Raw genomic sequence first — 17,745 nt, 5'->3', positions numbered from 1 at the left:
TTAGTATTTTAACCATTTTAAAATGTACAATTTATTGGATTTTAGTGTGTTCACAAAGTAGTAAAACTATCACTACTGTCAGATCCAAAACATTTTCATTACATTAAAAAGAAACACCATATCTACTAAGTAGTCAGTTCCTTTTGTCTCCTCCTTCCCATTTCCTGGAAACCACTGATACACTTTTGGTCCTTATGGATTTACTTATTCTGTATATTTCTTGTAAATGAAATCACAAAATATGTGCCTTTTATGTTTGGCTTCTTTCACTTAGCATGTTTTCAAGGTTCATCCATGTTGTTGTGTGTACCAGTATCTAATTAATTTTTACTGCTGAATAATAGTCTATTATATGGATACACCACATTTTGTGTATCCATTAATTGTTTAATGGACATTTAGATTGTTTCCATTTTTCTCTTGTAAATAGCACTTTTGTGAACATTTATGCACTTTTTTTTTTTTCTTTTTTGGTCCATACAGCAGCATATGGAAGTTCCCAGCCTAAGGGTCAAATTGGAGTTGCAGCTGCTGGCCTACACCATAGCCACAGCAATGGTGGATCCTTCGCCCACTGAGCAAGGATGAGAATTAAACCCACAACCTCATGGATACTAGTCAGGTTCATTACTGCTGAGCCACAGTGGAAATTTGAGCATATGTTTACTATCCCCCGTGTATATTTCCATTTCATTTTTAAACAAATATATAATCCATTGTATGAATGAATTATAACTAATATCCTATTTATTTTTTTTACCAAAGTTTTCCTTTCATAATTATACTGTCAAATATCACTGAAAATATGTTTTTATATACTTTTCTAATTTATTTAAAACTATTTTCTGGAGTTCTTGTTGTAGCTCAGCAGTTTACGAACCTAACTAGTATCCATGGGGATGTGGGTTTGATCCCTGGTCTCGCTTAGTGGGCTTAGGATCCAATGGTTGCCATGAGCTGTGATGTATGATCCCTGGTCTCACTTAGTGGGCTTAGGATCCAGTGGTTGCCATGAGCTGTTATGTAGGTCACAGATGCAGCTCAGATCCCGTGTTGCTGTGGCTGTGGTGTAGGCTGGCTTCTGATTCCACCCCTGGCCTGGGAACTTCCATATGCCGCAAGTATGGCCCTAAAAAGAAAAAAAAAATCATTTTCTATTAATAATAGTAGCCAATGAATTCTTAGAATTGTAATTAATTAAATGGCATGCACATTATGATATCTATACTGTTATTGTTCAATAAATTTTGCTGTATTGTCTATCAGATTGTACCAACAGTAATGTATGTGGTTATTTTTCTCATCTTCTTTATACTGTTGTTATTAATATTTTTCCTTTTTAATTTGGTAAGGGAAAATATCTTTTTTTGCCTTCTATTAATGTGAAGTATATAAAACTTTATTTTAATTTTTTATTTATAAATGAGATTGAATGTATGTTCGTGTTTATTAATTTTGTTCCCTAAAATATTTATTATGATCTTTGCCTGTTTCTTTGATGGAGTTTTTTAAATTAGAATAGAAAAGAACTAATTATTTAAATCAGGTGAAACTAGTTCTTATATAGCCCATTTTGATTAATGGCCTTATTTTTCTTTGGTATTAGTCTTCTGACATTATTACTGGAAGTTTATTATTTCATTTTATTCTTTTTTTCATTTGAGAGTTTATTCCTGTTTTGAAACATTTGAAATATTTTTCTTGTCTTAGTTTCATAATATTTATAGTTTCAAACGTCAAAAATTCTAAAACACACAGTCCCCACATACTTCATTATTCACTTCTGTTTGGAGCTATGTGATTGTCATAGTACTCCTTTTTTAAAGTTTTATTCAAGAATAGTTGATTTACATTGTTGTAATAATCACTGCTATATAACAAAGTGATTCAGTTATAAATATATATACATATCCATTCTTTTTCAGATTCTTTCCCCATGTAGGTTGTCACAGAATATTGAGAAGAGTTCCTTGTGCTATACAGCAGGTCTCCATTGACCATCCATTCCATATACAATAGTGTGCATATGCAAGTCCCAAACCCCCAATCTCTCCCTCCCTCCCACCTTTCCCTTTTGGTAACCATAAGTTTGTTTTTGAAGTCTGTGAGTCTGTTTTGTAAATAAATTCATTTGTATCATTTTTTCTTGGATTCCATGTATAAATGGTATCATATGATGTTTGTCTTTTTCTAACTTAATTCACTTAATATGATAATCTCTAGGTCCATCCATGTTGCTTCAAATGACATGATTTCATTCTTTTTATGGCTAAGTAATATTCCATTTTATATATGTATCATATCTTCCTTATCCATTCACCTGTTTGTGAACATTTAGGTTGGTCCCATGTTTGGCTGTTGTAAATAGTGCCAAACATGAACGTTGGACTGTGTGTATCTTTTCAAACTATAGTTATCTCTAGAAATAAGCTTAGGAGTGAGATTACTGGATCATATGTTAGTTCTCTTTTTAGTTTTTTAAGGAACACCTACAGTGTTCTCCACAATGGTGGTACGAATGTACATTCCCACCACAGTGTAGGAGGGTTCCCTTTTCTCCCCACCCTCTCCAACATATGTTGTTTGTAGACTTTGTTTTGTTTTGTCTGCTTTTTAGGGCTGCACCTTTGGTATATGACAGTTCCCAGGCAAGGGGTAGAATCGGAGCTGCAGCTGCCAGCCTGTGCCACAGCCACAGCAACGCCAGATCTGAGCCTCATCTGCTACCTATGCTGCAGCTTATGGCCACACTGGATCCTTTAATCCACTGAGCAAGGCCAGGGTTCTTAACCTGCTGAGCCACAATAGGAACTCCCTATAGACTTTTTGATGATGGTTACTTTGGCCAGTGTGAAGTGATACCTCATTGAACTTTGATTTTCATTTCACTAATAGTAAGGTTGAGCATCTTTTCCTGTGTTTTTTGGCCATCTGTATATCTTTGTTGGTGCAATGTCTGTTTATATCTTCTGGTGATTTTCTGATCGGATTGTTTGTTTTTTTGATGTAAAGCTGAAGATGTTTGTTTATTTTGGATATTAATCCCTTAATTAATTAATCCCTTAATCCCTTGATGTCAGGTTGCCTCATCTGCAAGTATTTTCTCCCATTCTTTAGGTTGTCTTTTTGTTTTGTTTATGGTTTCCTTTGCTGTGAAAAAGCCTTTAAGTTTAATCAGGTCCCATTTATTTATTTTTGTTTTTAGAGTCATTATTCTAGGAGGTGGATCCAAAAAGATACTGCTCCGATTTATGTCAAAGAGTGTTCTGCCTGTGTTTTTCTCTAAGAGTTTTATAATATCCAATTTTATATTTAGGTTTTTAATCCATTTCAAGTTTATTTTTGTGTTCGATGTTAGAGAATGATCTAATTTATTCTTTCTTTTTTTTTTTTTGGCATTTCTTGGGCCACTCGCATGGCATATGGAGGTTCCCATGCTAGGGGTCGAATCGGAGCTGTTGCTGCTGGCCTATGCCAGAGCCACAGCAATGCGGGATCCGAGCCGCGTCTGCAACCTACACCACAGCTCACGGCAACGGCGGATCCTTAACCCACTGAGCAAGGCCAGGGATAGAACCCACAATCTCATGGTTCCTAGTTGGATTTGTTAATCACTGAGCCACGACGGGAACTCCGATCTAATTTATTCTTTAACATGTAGTTGTCCAATTTTCCCATCAAAACTTATTGAAGAGACTGTCTTTTTTCCATTGTATATTCTTGCCTCCTATGTTCTTTGTTTTTGTTTTTGGTTGCCCTGTGGCAAATGGAGTTCCTGGGCCAGGGATAAGATCTGAGTTGCAGTTGCAACTGAAGCTGCAGCTCTGGCAATACCAGATCTTTAACCCACTGTGCCAGGCTGGGGATGGAACTTGTGTCCCAGTGCTCCTAAGACACTGCCAATCACATTTCACCACAGTGTGAACTCCTATTCTTGCCTCCTTTGTCTTTGATTAGTTGACCATAGGTGCATTAATTTACTTCTTGACTTTGTATCCTGTTCCATTGGTCTGTATTGCTGTTTTTGTGCCAGCACCATACTATTTTGATGACTGTAGCTTTTTAATATAGTCTGAAATCAGGGAACCTGATTCCTCTAGCACCATTTTTCTTTCTCAGGATTGCTTTGGCTATTTGGGTTCATCTGTGTTTTCATACAAATTTAAAATTTTTTGTTGTAGTTCTGTGAAAAATGCCATTTGTAATTTGATAGGGATTACATTGAATCTGCAGATTGCCTTGGGTAGTATACTCATTTTGACAATGTTGATTCTTCCAGTCCAAGAGCCTGGTATATCTTTCCATTTGTTTTTGTCATCTTTAATTTCTTTCATCAACATCTAACAGTTTTCAGAGTACAAGTCTTTTGCCTCCTGAATAAGGTTTATTCCTAGGTATTTTATTCTTTATGATGTGATGGTAGATGGGATTGCTTCCTTAATTTCTCTTTCTGATCTGTCAATACTTTGTTTTGTTTTGTTGTTGTTGTTGTTTTTGTTGTTGTTGTTGCCACTCCTGCAGCATATAGAAGTTCCTGGGCCAGAGATCAAACCTACACCACAACAGTGAACCAAGCCACTGCAGTGATAACACTGGATCCTTAACCCTCTGTGCCACAAGAGAATTCCTCAATAGTACTCTTAACTACTGTATTTGTGGTAGGCATTTTTGGGTGAAGAACAAGAAAAATATCTCAAATACTTTTATTTCTTATGCGTTATAGACAAAATAGTCTTTATATTTTATAACCAAGCCACAATTTTCAAGGAATCATTTTAATCTTCAAATTTGAATATTTTCTTATTTACAGAAGTTGAGACTCATTAATATTTTCCTTTTTGTCTTTTTAGGACTGTACCCACAGCATATGGAAGTTCCTAGGCTAGGGGTTGAATTGAAGCTGCAGCTGCCAGCCTATGCCACAGCCACAACAATGCAGGATCTGAGCTGAGTCTGCAACCTGCACTGCAGCTCATAGCAATGCCGGATCCTTTAACCCACTGAGTGAGGCCAGGAATTACCCACATTTTCATACATACTAGTCAGATTCTTAACTTGGTGAATCACAAGAGGAACTCTTCATTAATGGTTTTTCTTGGAAATTTTTTCGTTTATTTTATATGAACTTCACAACACTCCTTCCAATTAAAGGGTTCCAATTTATATTTGGCTTCTGAGAGGGAGTACAACATCTAAGAAAGTATGGAAAGGACTAAATAATAGCTGCTGTTGATAACATTGCCTAGGATATTTTTAGTGTTTGTTTTTTCTTTTTTTGTTCACCCCAGGGCATATGGAGTTCCCAGGCCAGGGATTAAATCTGAACTTAGTTGCAACCTATGCTGCAGCTGAAGCAATGCCAGATCCTTAACCCACTGTGCTGGGCCAGGGATCAAACCAGCATCCCAGCACTCCCAAGACCCTGCTGATGCTGTTGTACCAGCGGACATTTTTTTTTTTTTAAATACATGAGAGAGTTAAAAAATTTTTATGACTCTACTAGGTGATCCCAGTTCTTGGATTTAGCAAGAATTGTTGGCCTCTGGTGGTAGTTCTTGTTAATGTTTATTTGTCTTAACCCTTTGAGTTTCTGTCAGAAAAGTAGTGGACATTTCTTGTTTGACCTTATCATTTTTGCACATCAGCATAGAGCAACTTATTTGTAATTATCAAAGTTATCGTGTTATCAAATAGTACTTTATTTTCAGTAATGGAAAGTTGTAGTCTTGCTAAAATCTTTTGTCACATAATTTAGCAACAGTTTTGATACTTTTAATGCTCAAATATTGCTCATTTAAAGGAAGTAAATATTTTTTGTAGTACAGGGGAAAGATTGCACAATTTAACAGACTGTTTCATTTTTGAAGAACATCATAATTTCCTACATCTTTCTTGATTTTTTCTGATTTCAGTGACTTGCTCATTCATATAATCTAATATTTTTATTTTATTGAAATTCTTCCTAAATTTCTTTAAGGTCACTATGACTTCAGATGTAAAATATTTGCATGTTTTTGGTGCTCAGTTTTTAAAATTATTGAATGACCAATTAACAAAATACTTTTGTTTCTAATGTACCTACCATCTACCTGTAAATGGCCCTTTAAAGCAAACATTTAAGAAGTTTGTTACATATATTCCATTTTAATTTCAGAAGCTATTAAGAAATGGAAAGTGGCCACATAGAAAAGATGATATTGTTTCATTGTTAGCCAAATTACAGTTCATATTGCAATTGTAAATATGATTTTTTTTTAAAGGGCTGCAGGTGTGGCATGTGGAAGTTACTGTGCTAAGGGTTGAATTAGAGCTACCGCTGCCAGCCTACGCCATAGCCATGCCAGTGCCAGATCCAAGCTGCATCTGTGACCTGTACCACAGCTCACAGCAATGCTGGATCCTTAACCCACTGAGTGAGGCCAGGAATTGAACCCTCATCCCTCATCTTCATAGATACTAGTTGGGTATGTTTCTCCTGTGCCATAGTGGGAACTCCTATGCCACAGCCACAGCAACACCAGATATGAGCTGCATCTGCAACATACACAACAGCTCAGGGCAACACCGGATCCTTAACCCATTGATCACGGCCAGGGATCAAACCTGTATCCTCATGGATGCTCGTCAGATTCATTTCCTCTGAACTACAATGGGAACTCCGACCCAGTGATACATATATATACATTCTTTTTTCACATCATCCTCCATCATGTTCCATCACAAGTGATTAGACATAGTTCCCTGTGCTGTACAGCAGGATCTCATTGCTTATGCATCCCAAATCACAACGGTAACTACTGAATGATTTTTTTTTCTTACATATGAACACAAGGTTGAAGATTCAAAATTTTAAATAGTAGCAACTTGCGCATTGTTATCAATGACATAATATATTCTATCTGGCCTTGCCATTTAAAAAGAAAATGTGGAGTTCCCGTCGTGGCTCAGTGGTTAACGAATCCGGCGTTGCTGTGAGCTGTGGTGTAGGTTGCAGACGCGGCTCGAATCCTGCGTTGCTGTGGCTCTGGCGTAGGCTGGTGGCTACAGCTCCAATTCAACCCCTAGCCTGGGAACCTCCATATGCTGCGGGAGCGGCCCAAGAAATAGCAACAACAACAACAACAACAACAAAAGAAAGACAAAAGACAAATAAATAAATAAATAAATAAATAAAAAGAAAAAGAAAATGTGAAAATCTGATTGCTATCTGATAATTTATAATCAGTTTTTTTACTTGCTTATAAATGGCAGTTTACAAATTGATTCAATGGGGATCTTTTCAGGAATCCATTATGGATCACATAAAAATAAAGTCATCTATTTGTATCTTTGTTAGAAAAGTATATACAGACACAGAGAGGAAGAGAAAAAATTAGACTAAAACAGCAAAAGCAGAAGATTCACTTTCTATGTAATTGTTAATAACATTTATCAAATTTTATCAATCATGATAATGTAGCTCAGTCATCAAAGAAATTAGAATAAATAGAAAGCTAAGGTTGGGACAAGGGCTAAAATGAAAAAATAAAAGAATAAATATCATATTTGTGGATTAAAATTATGTTTAGTCTCATCACCAAGGCCAATTCATTTGTTTAAGGCAATGGTCAATAATTTTTAATGTATGAGGGCCATTTTTTATGTTAATATAAAGATTATAAAGTTTCATTTATTTTCATTATTTGTTTTTGAAAATTATATACTTCTGGGTCAGAAAATACTGTATCTTCAGGAGTTCCCTTTGTGGCTCAGTAGTAACTAACCTGACTAGTATCCATGAGGATGCAGGTTCTGTCCCTGGCCCCACTCGGTGGTTAAGGATCTGGCATTACCTTGAGCTGTGGTATAGGTTGCAGACTCAGCTTGGATCTGGTGGTATTGTAGCTGTGGTAGACTGGCAGCTTCATCTCTGATTCTTCCCCTACCCTGGGAACCTCCATGTGCCTCTGGTACAGCCCTAAAAAGAAAAAAAGACAGAAAAAGAAAATACTGTTATTTTCAGTATAACTAAGCATTCTTTTATTGTATATCCATTTCTGAGTAGATTCTTCTTTTGGCTGAAATTTTAGAAACTAAGTAACACCTAATATCACAATATATTATGCAATTATAATGGTACATTTGAAAGTTGTTTTTGGTTTTTTTTTGCCATTTCTTGGGCTGCTCCTGCAGCATATAGAGGTTCCCAGGCTAGGGGTCTAATCGGAGCTATAGCCACTGGCCTACACCAGAGCCACAGCAACTCGGGATCCGAGCCGTGTCTGCAACCTACACCACAACTCAGGGCAATGCCAGATCCTAAACCCACTGAGCAAAGCCAGGAATCGAACCCACAACCTCATGGTTCCTAGTCGGATTCGTTAACCACTGAGCCACGACGGGAACTCCAGAATTTTGTTCTTAAGGTTTGTCTCAACTGTCTTGTCTTAACATTACATATTTTAAATGTGTAAATAAATTTTATGTACTTATTAATATAGCTCTATTTTATATGGATATATGTTATATGTTGTAAATAAAATATGTAAATATTTACTACTGTATATTTTAAAACAAAAGTTTTTATTTAAATTGCAAATGAGAATTTTTATACTAATAAGCACTCCTTGAGTTACTTTGAAATAATGTAAGCTTTGTCATTCACATATATATTTATTTTTGTCAGCAACTAAGTTAAGGATTTAAATTTTATGTGAGGAATGTTTACCCCAGTCACACTGCATGTTCACTGCCCCATTATTTTTCCTCTTTCTGAGGAAGAACTCATACCCACCTCAGAAAGCCAACCGACTAATTCTCCTCCCTCTGTCATATATTGTCTGTAGCCAAAGAAGTAGATCAGCATGAGGCTACAGGGAACAGAGATGTATGTGCTGGGTCTAGCAGGCTCTCTCTGTGCCTCTCCTTTCCCATCTAAAAAATGAGAGTGGTGTTGAAACTTGACTGCAGATGATTTGGAATCTAGTGTATTGTCCTTTGATCTGGATGTCTCTGGTTGCTTATAATCTAAGGTAAAATATTAAATTATAGTTAAAGTGATTAATGTCTACAACTAAGTGAAAATGTTTTAAATGTTAAAATTTTTACATGGCGTTTCACAGCCAAGATCAAAATAATTGGTGTAACCAGGACATAAGAGCTAACATATTAACAGCTTAAAAAACCCTAAACTATAAACTGAGCTTTATAACAGAATCAATTATGGTTTTCCATTTTCATTCCAGAAATTGATTAAGCCATGACATAAATCTGGACATGGTATATATCTTATTTGATACATTTTTTGGAAGTAATATTAAGTATGATTTTCCTGGAAATTGTTTTTGCTTTAATAACTCTTTGATTATATAAATGGCTACAAATAAGATACCTAACTTTATTTTCAAGGCAGAGGTAGCAAATGTGGTTTGAACATTTAAGAATTGGTATTCTTAATATTTGAAATGAAAAGAATTCTGTTCTGATTTACATTTAATGCTGAGAGATGTTCATTTTGTTTGTTGTAGAAAGAGCATCATGTTCTAATATGGGCTTCACCTAGGGTAACTTTTGGTTATATATCCTTTTGGATGTGTGTCTTACAGATTTAATATTTGTGTACAACAACACAAATGGAGATAGGATAGAGATGAATAGTAGAGGCGTAGAAGTAGCCAATAGCACAATTATATATATATATCTCCTTTTCATTTTTCATGCAATACTAACTGTAATTGGTTGGCTTTTGTTTAGTTTCATAAGAGATCTAAGTATTTGAAAAGGTGTGGAACTTTGTCTTCATGAAGATTTTAGTGTTTGGGGAGTTCTCGTTGTGGTGCAGTTGAAACGAATCTGGCTGGTATCCATGAGAATGCAGGTTTGGTCCCTGGCCTCACTCAGTGATTCGGGGATCTGGCGTTGCTCTGAGCTGTGGTGTAGGTCGCAGACATGGCTTGGATCCTGAATTGCTGTGTCTGGTGTAGGCCAGCAGCTGTAGCTCGGATTTATCCCCTAGCCTGGGAACTTCCATATGCTGAGGGTGTAGCCCTAAAAAGCAAAAAAAAAAAAAAAAAGAAAAAGAAAAGAAAGAAAAAGAAAGGTTTTAGTGTTTGCTTATGAAACCAGAAAATAATATTTTGGAATATGAGTTCAGAAATTTGGCTTTGAAGTTTTCCTTTGTAATTATATCGGGAATTTCCAAACATCATAGGCAGGAATTGATAGTACTTTTCCGGATGATGATTGTTAAACAATAGTTGGAAGATATAGGAAAAACAATATTTTATATAGGGTAGTCAACATTGGTTAAATTGAAGAACATTTTGCTAGGTGTTTAAGGGCTGTTTTCATACTTCCAAAAAAAAATACAACTTTAACTCTTCTTAAAGAGTTTGATACAAACTCTTCTTAGACCAAAAAAAGAGAGAGCTGCTTTTAGAAATGAATTTTATAACTTCTAGAAAAGTTAATTGTAAAAAGATATTTATTCTTTTTTTGTTTGTTTTGTTTTTTGCTTTTTGTTGTTGTTGTTGTTGTTGTTGTTGTTAGGGCCGCACCCTCAGCATATGGAGGTTCCCAGGCTAGGGGTCCAATCGGAGCTACAGCCGCCGGCCTACACCACAGCTGTAGCAACATCAGATCCAAGCCACATCTGCGACCTATACCCCAGCTCACAGCAACACCAGATCCTTAACCCACTGAGTGAGGCCAGGGCTTGAACCCAAAACATGCTTCCTAGTCAGATTCGTTTCCGCTGTGCCATGATGAGAACTCCCTATTTATTCTTTTTTTTATTTTTATTTTTTTTGTCTTTTGTTGTTGTTATTGTTGTTGTTGTTGTTGTTGCTATTTCTTGGGCTGCTCCCGCGGCATATGGAGGTTCCCAGGCTAGGGGTTGAATCGGAGCTGTAGCCACCGGCCTACGCCAGAGCCACAGCAACGCGGGATCCAAGCTTCATCTGTAACCTACACCACAGCTCACAGCAACGTCGGATCGTTAACCCACTGAGCAAGGGCAGGGACCGAACCCGCAACCTCATGGTTCCTAGTCGGATTCGTTAACCACTGCGCCACGACGGGAACTCCGCCTATTTATTCTTAAAGTTAACTTTCTGAGCCATGTAGTATAATAAGTGAGTAATTTTCCTAACCAGTCTTAAAATTCTGTGGTGCAAACCTACCTAATTCAGTCAAATTTTTTGCTCATTTTGTATTCTTTAATTATTGGTTTATTATATTTGGGTAAAAATGCTGGGGATGAAAGTAAACAGGGAGCAGTTGCTTTTCACTTCTAATGCTTAGAGACACCCTAGCCGCTCCAGCAGAATAGGCTGCAAAGGACCCGCTTGATTTTCGTGCTGAGTAGAGCTCATAATCATTTTGTTTATTAAGTAAAAGTGGTGTCTACTGTGTCAAGATTATATGTAGCCCAATTATTGGAGCTACTCAATTTGCTCTTGTAATGTCAGGTTTCTTAAACATCTGTGTGTTGTTGTTGTTGTTGTTGTTGTTGTTGTTGTTTTATTTTTTTTAAAGAGATGTCCCAAAGTTGCAGATGGCTGGCTCATCTCCAAATACCTCTTCAAGGTACTCTATGCTGGTGATGTCTCCCGCCACTGAGCTGCACGGGAGCATGGAATTGACTTACTGGGGAGGGCTGTATCAGTTAAGTGATCTTTTTTAGTACATTGCATGGGTTTTGCAAAGCTTTCTGTTTTTGTTTTTGTTAATTTGGAGGGCACAGCAATGCTTATGCTGATTTTCAAATTAAAACTTTTTTGTAAACCCACACAATATAATCATTTACTCTCCTTCTCCTGTGTGGCCCCCTTCATATTTCTATGAAGTTCTATGGTTTAAAAAAAATTTAGTCATGTGTATCTGTGTTATTTATACTTTATTATAACTGAAGAGTGTAAGATTTATTGGTTATTTTTTCAATTTTCTAAGTGCTGTGTAGTAATGTTTGTAATCATGAAAACTGGGACTCAAGGAAGTTGTGTGAGTTTTACAAAGTCGCTCTGTAAAACATTCATGGGCACTGTCAACAGTAACTGCTTTACCATTCTTAAGCCACTGGTGGGAATATATTCCTTAGTTTCCTTTCTTCTAGATAGAATACATGTACTAATGACATAGCCTTTTATTATATTTTTTTACTTTAGAAAGAAATACGTAGTCATTATTTTAAAGATAACACTAAGAAAGGATAGAAAGTAGAAAACAAATGTCTTCTTATCTCCTCAGTGCTAATTCCCACAATCACTTTAAACAATTTCTTTTGTTTATATCTCCTTGTATAACCGTAATCATTATTGAACACATTATGCTTGATATCTTCAGGCTGCGCATTTCTCTGTGGACTTCCACCTTCAGTACTCTAGTTCAGTCTACCTCTATTCTAAACTGGTGGAAGGAAAAACACAACCTTTGTACTCTACTTGAAAAGATGGTAAAATTACTGGAATAAAAAAGCCTATTAAGTTAAATTCATGTTTCATGTTTTTGATGAACCTGGTTATCTTAATTTTTCTTTGTTTTGAAAGATTAGGAATTGACTATTTTATGGTATAGATATGTACTTTAGATGTTTGGGATGTGTTCCTTTCTAGTGAACAAGATGTTAATTGTCAATACCAAATGATGATAACCACATTTTATAGATTAGTGACTGTGATTTGTAGTTGCTAAATGATTTACTTAAGGTAGCCTCTAATATCCTGTATGTACATAGCTAACATGCAGAGCTAGTATTATAAGTACCATTGAGTATCTAATCTGTACTCAGACTTCAGCATCAGCTTAAAGTGTAATTGAATTTATTTTTTAAAGTGTTTAAATTTTTCTTTTTTTAGAACATTGTCATGAGATTTTATTTAGAAAATTAATCAGTGTCATAATTTTACTTTTTTTTGAAGTGGGGGTCACACCCATGGCATGTAGAAGTTCCCAGGCCAGGGACTGAACCTGTGCTACAGAAGTGACCCAAGCTGCTGCAGTGACAAGACCAGATCCTTAATCCACTGTGCTACAAGAGAACTCTTCATAATTTTACTTTAAAGCTAGGTGGTATAATAAATGTGAACTTAACTAATAATAGAGCTTTTTTTTAAAGGAAAATATTCCGACCTCTTACGTAAATGGGAATTTTCTCTATTTAGTAAAAAGATAGTAGAAAATATTAAACTGATTTTTATAAATTAACATTAATAAAGTTAGGATTGCTGCTACAAAATTTAAAGTAAAAAGTTAGGAGTTCCCTGGTAGCCTTTTGGTTAAAGATCTGACATCACTGCTGTGGCTCAGTTTCAATCCCTGTCCTGGCTACTTCTACACACCACAGGCACAGCCAAAATAAAATAAAATACAGTGAAAAGTTAAAAGTTAAGTATCTAAATATTACTGTATTGGCAACAATAAATCCACAAGTAGGAGTTCCCACTGTGGTGCAACGGGATTGGCGGCCTCTTGGAAGCACTGGGTATCGGGTTTGATCCCTGGCCAGCACATAGGTTAAGGATCTGCAGTTGTCACAGCCGTGGCTCAATCTGATCACTGGCCTGGGAACTCCAATGCTGTGGGGCAGCCAAAAATGAAAATAAATGAATAAATAAATAAACACCATTTAAAAAAATCCACAGGTAACCAGTTTCCTTTAAGTATCTGAAACTTTTGCAGTGATGTTAAGAGTGGCTTATTAAAATTTGATGGGACTATCTTTTATTGATTATCCAGATGAATGGAAGCTCCAAGATAATTGCCTTTGATATTGTCATCTAGGTGATATATTGTAACACAAAGAGAAATTCAGCTTGTGAGACTAATCTTTTCATTGGCTCTTTACATAGCTAAGTACTAATACAAAGTGTGGAGAAAGGAAGTCACTTAATAGATTAATTTACATTTTATATTATCAAAAGATGATGTGTCATTAACCACTAGCAAATAGAGAATCATTTTGGAAATTTTAGTTCTTGTTTTTAGAAGATCTCATTCTGGCCATAAAATAAGATATAAGCAAAACACAAACATATTGCATGATGTGAATAGGTGTTTAACTTAAATAATATAGAAGAAAAAAAATTAGAGGAACAGTGGACCTTAGAGATCACAGGTCGTTTTTACATGTTGAAAATGAGGCATTTTAGTGGGAAAAGCACCACATGGCTACTTAGTAGATAATCACATTTTAGTCTAGGAAACTTTGACCACTTATTTCTGTGCCTAAAACCAATTAGAGTTAGACTGATGGGTTGAAAATAAGTTTTAAAAAGCTTGGTTAACATTGTCATTGGTAAAAAGTCAGCCTCTAAAAATATGCATAATTAAAAGCATTTTATGTACCTCTACTTGTCAGCAACAAAATTCTCTTAAAAAGAATTTTCTTTAAAAAGAGAATTTTGTTAGTGACAGAATGTTTTATCTCTGAAATAAAATTTCTTCAAATTATAGACTAGTTAGTTTCTTGTATGTGATTTTTTTTTAAAGGAAATGACAATATCTTTGGAGTAATTATTATTTCAATAATTATTTTTAAAGGCATGATCAGCTTTGTTTTTTAACTTCCCTGTTGAATACTGGTTACAAACTAATAGTCCAAGTACATCTTCTGCTAGCATTTAATCTGTATTTAAGTAAAAGTGATGTTCAAGTAATAATATCTCAAATAACCAATTGAACAGTTCTATTATTTTTAATTAAATTCAACCTTTTTCATAGATGTAGAAATTATTTAATTGTTTAAATAAAATCCTAGAATATGCAGACAATTTACATGAGAGTTCGTTTGGAGGTTTTAACAAGGGAATTTGCCTTCTGTTAAAGCATATCCTTCTGAATGCGAAAAATTCAGAGTCTTTATATAAGAATTTCAATTTGGAAATGATGCACATAGAAGAGGAAGGAAGGCAGAATCAAGCCAAGTCATCCTCTCATCTTGTTTGTTGATACATAGAAGTTTTGTGAAGATAATGTTGGTATATTTAAGGCCCTGGGAGTCATGGCAATATGTCATTCGGGTAATTATTTAGTTTCTCAGTTTGTAATCTAGGAAGTCTTACAGTATAGACCACATAGTGTTTCTTTTCCTTGAAGCATCTCTCTGAAGAGGAGAAAATATGCTGTGTTTTAATTCTTTTTCTTTTTTCCAAGAAGAGAAAGCTTTAGGATGCAACCAGTGATATTTAACTCAGTGCTAACGAGAACCACAAGGAAGGGATATCTTTGGACTATCTGAAAGACCATGTTAGAATAATAGGATATTAAACTGCAAGAGATTTTTAAGTGTCTTGTGGTTAGTGAACCTGACTAGCATCCATGAGGACTTGAGTTTGATCTCTGACCTTGCTCAGTGGGTCAAGGATCCAGTATTACCTTGAGCTGTGATGTAGGTCGACTACACGGCTCAGATCTCGCGTTGCTGTGGCTCTGGCATAGGCTGGCGGCTGCAGCTCCAATTCGACCCCTAGCCTGGGAACCCCCATATGCTGTAGGCGCAGCCCTAAAAAGACAAAATAAACAAATAAATAAATTGCCCAAAGTAACACAACTAGGTAAAAGTAGAACAGGACCAGACTTAAGGCCTTTTTGACCCTGAGATCAGTACTCTTTCCACTATCATACACTCTCCTGCCTTTTATTTTTCAGAGCTTTATTGTTCTTGAAATTTGAATTTCTAGTCTAGTTTTCTTTTATTTTGTATTACAATTTTTCTCCTGAAGGTCAAGTAACCTGGTTTGGTTATGAAAGTCCTCGTAGCTTCTGGGACTATATCAGAGTGGCTTGCCGGAAAGTTTCACAGAATTGTATCTGCAGCATTGAAAACATGGAAAATGTCAGTTCCTCTAGAGCTAAGGTAAGATGTAAATAATAATATACAACACGTATAATCTAATTCTAAGCATTCTTTTGTTTTGTCTTTTTATGGCTACACCTGTGGCATATGGAAGTTCCCAGGCTAGGGGCGAATTGGAGCCAAGGATCCAAGCCGCTTCTGTTACCTACACCACACCTTTGGGCAAGGCTGGATCATTAACGGATCATTAATGCACTGCCTGAGGCCAGGGATGGAACCTACATACTCATGGATACTAGTTGGGTTCTTAACCCTCTGATCCACAATGGTAACTCCTAGCAGTTTTGCACCCCAATAGAAAATTTTGAGCTCTTTGCTATGTAAAATATTTATTTCCTTGTCTTTGTTGGAATTAAGTATCTGACCAATTTTATATCTTTCATAGGCTTGTTTCATTTTTTAATCACTGCATGTAGTTATTTTAGGATAACTCTTGAATATTTACTGTGGCTTTATAAATAGCTGGAGGATATGAAGCTAGTCTGTATGAATTTCTTCTTTGAGAAGCACTGTAAGATATTTGCTAGTCTGTGAAGTTTTTACATTTCCTGAATTACTTAATTCAGTGGCTTTTAGTGTCCTACCTTAGGACCCAAAATGTCAAAACTATGCGAAAATATCACTTGCCTTTTTGCACTGGGTTGATATTTGCACTCACACAAATAAAAAGTACTCACACAGTAGTTTGAATTATTAGGTTAACTAAACACTTTTGTCATGTAATACTATTTTACTTGAAAGAAAATCATTCAAACTAGAGCTTTTTAGACTTAGGCTTTTTTGTAAACATTTCTTAAATAAAAATGAAGTAAATTACCAATTTCTTCAAGACACCTTGACAGTATTTGTTGCCAATGGTAAAATTAAAACTTTAAGTAAAAATTAGAATTTTGGAACACTTATACTGTATTCACTACATCTTAATCTTGATAGCTTCCTGGTACTTAAAGACTTTTCTGCTAACACTAATGTTGATTACTAACATAAAGGCATTTATATTGTTTAATGGAGTGTGTCAGCCTTGTAGACCTGCATCATTTTTATTTTTTGAATAACTGATGTGTGGAATTACAAAATCATGCATGAGTAAAATCCATTCAAAGTGCAAGACAGACCAGTATATTTAATGTAATATAATATTTGTTCATTGATGTGGTTATAGATTCCGTGTTGTAATTAACCTTTAAGAAATTATCATTTACTCTCAACAAAATTTTAGCCAACCAAATCCAACAACATAAAAAAAGATCATACACCACGACCAGGTGGGATTCATCCCAGGTGCACAAGGATGGTTCAACATACACGAATCAATCAATGTCACACAACACGTTAACATACGATCATCTCAATAGATGCAGAAAAACCATTTGACAAAGTCCAACATTCATTCATGATCAAAACTCTTACCAAAGTGGGTATAGAGGGAACATACCTTAACATAATCAAAGCCATTTATGGCAAACCCACAGCCAATATAATACTCAATGGAGAAAAGCTGAAAGCCTTCCCACTAAAATCTGGAACAAGACAGGGATGCCCACTCTCAACACTGTTATTCAACATCGTATTGGAAGTCCTAGTCAGAGCAATCAGAGAGACAAAAGAAATAAAAGGTATCCAAATTGGAAGAGAAGAGGTAAAACTTATGCACTGTATGCAGATGACATGATACTATATATAGAAAACCCTAAGGACTTAACCCCAAAACTACTTGAACTGATCAACAAATTCAGCAAAGTATGAAGGATATAAGGTTAACATTCAGAAATCAGTTGCATTTCTGTATACTAACAACGAAATATTAGAAAAGGAATATAAAAATACAATACCTTTTAAAATTGCACCCCAAAAAATCAAATACCTGGGAATAAACCTGACCAAGGAGGTGAAAGACTTAAATGCTGAGAACT

General features: G+C 35.6%; 1 protein-coding gene across 1 annotated transcript in view; it reads left to right on the top strand.

Annotated features, from left to right (window-relative positions):
* RUNDC3B (RUN domain containing 3B) overlaps window positions 1-17,745 on the top strand; it is a 162,062-nt gene that overhangs the window by 42,754 nt on the left and 101,563 nt on the right. Inside the window, exons 3-4 of the mRNA XM_047753923.1 lie at window positions 11,515-11,565; window positions 15,699-15,832. Of these exons, the coding sequence (XP_047609879.1) occupies window positions 11,515-11,565; window positions 15,699-15,832 (185 nt within the window). The remainder of the gene's footprint in view (window positions 1-11,514; window positions 11,566-15,698; window positions 15,833-17,745) is intronic.

This window comes from Phacochoerus africanus, chromosome 11 (genome assembly GCF_016906955.1).
Source record: "Phacochoerus africanus isolate WHEZ1 chromosome 11, ROS_Pafr_v1, whole genome shotgun sequence".
NCBI lineage: Eukaryota > Metazoa > Chordata > Mammalia > Artiodactyla > Suidae > Phacochoerus > Phacochoerus africanus.
The sequence above is the reverse complement of the archived record's forward strand: the minus strand, read 5'-3'. Positions and strand labels throughout refer to the sequence as shown.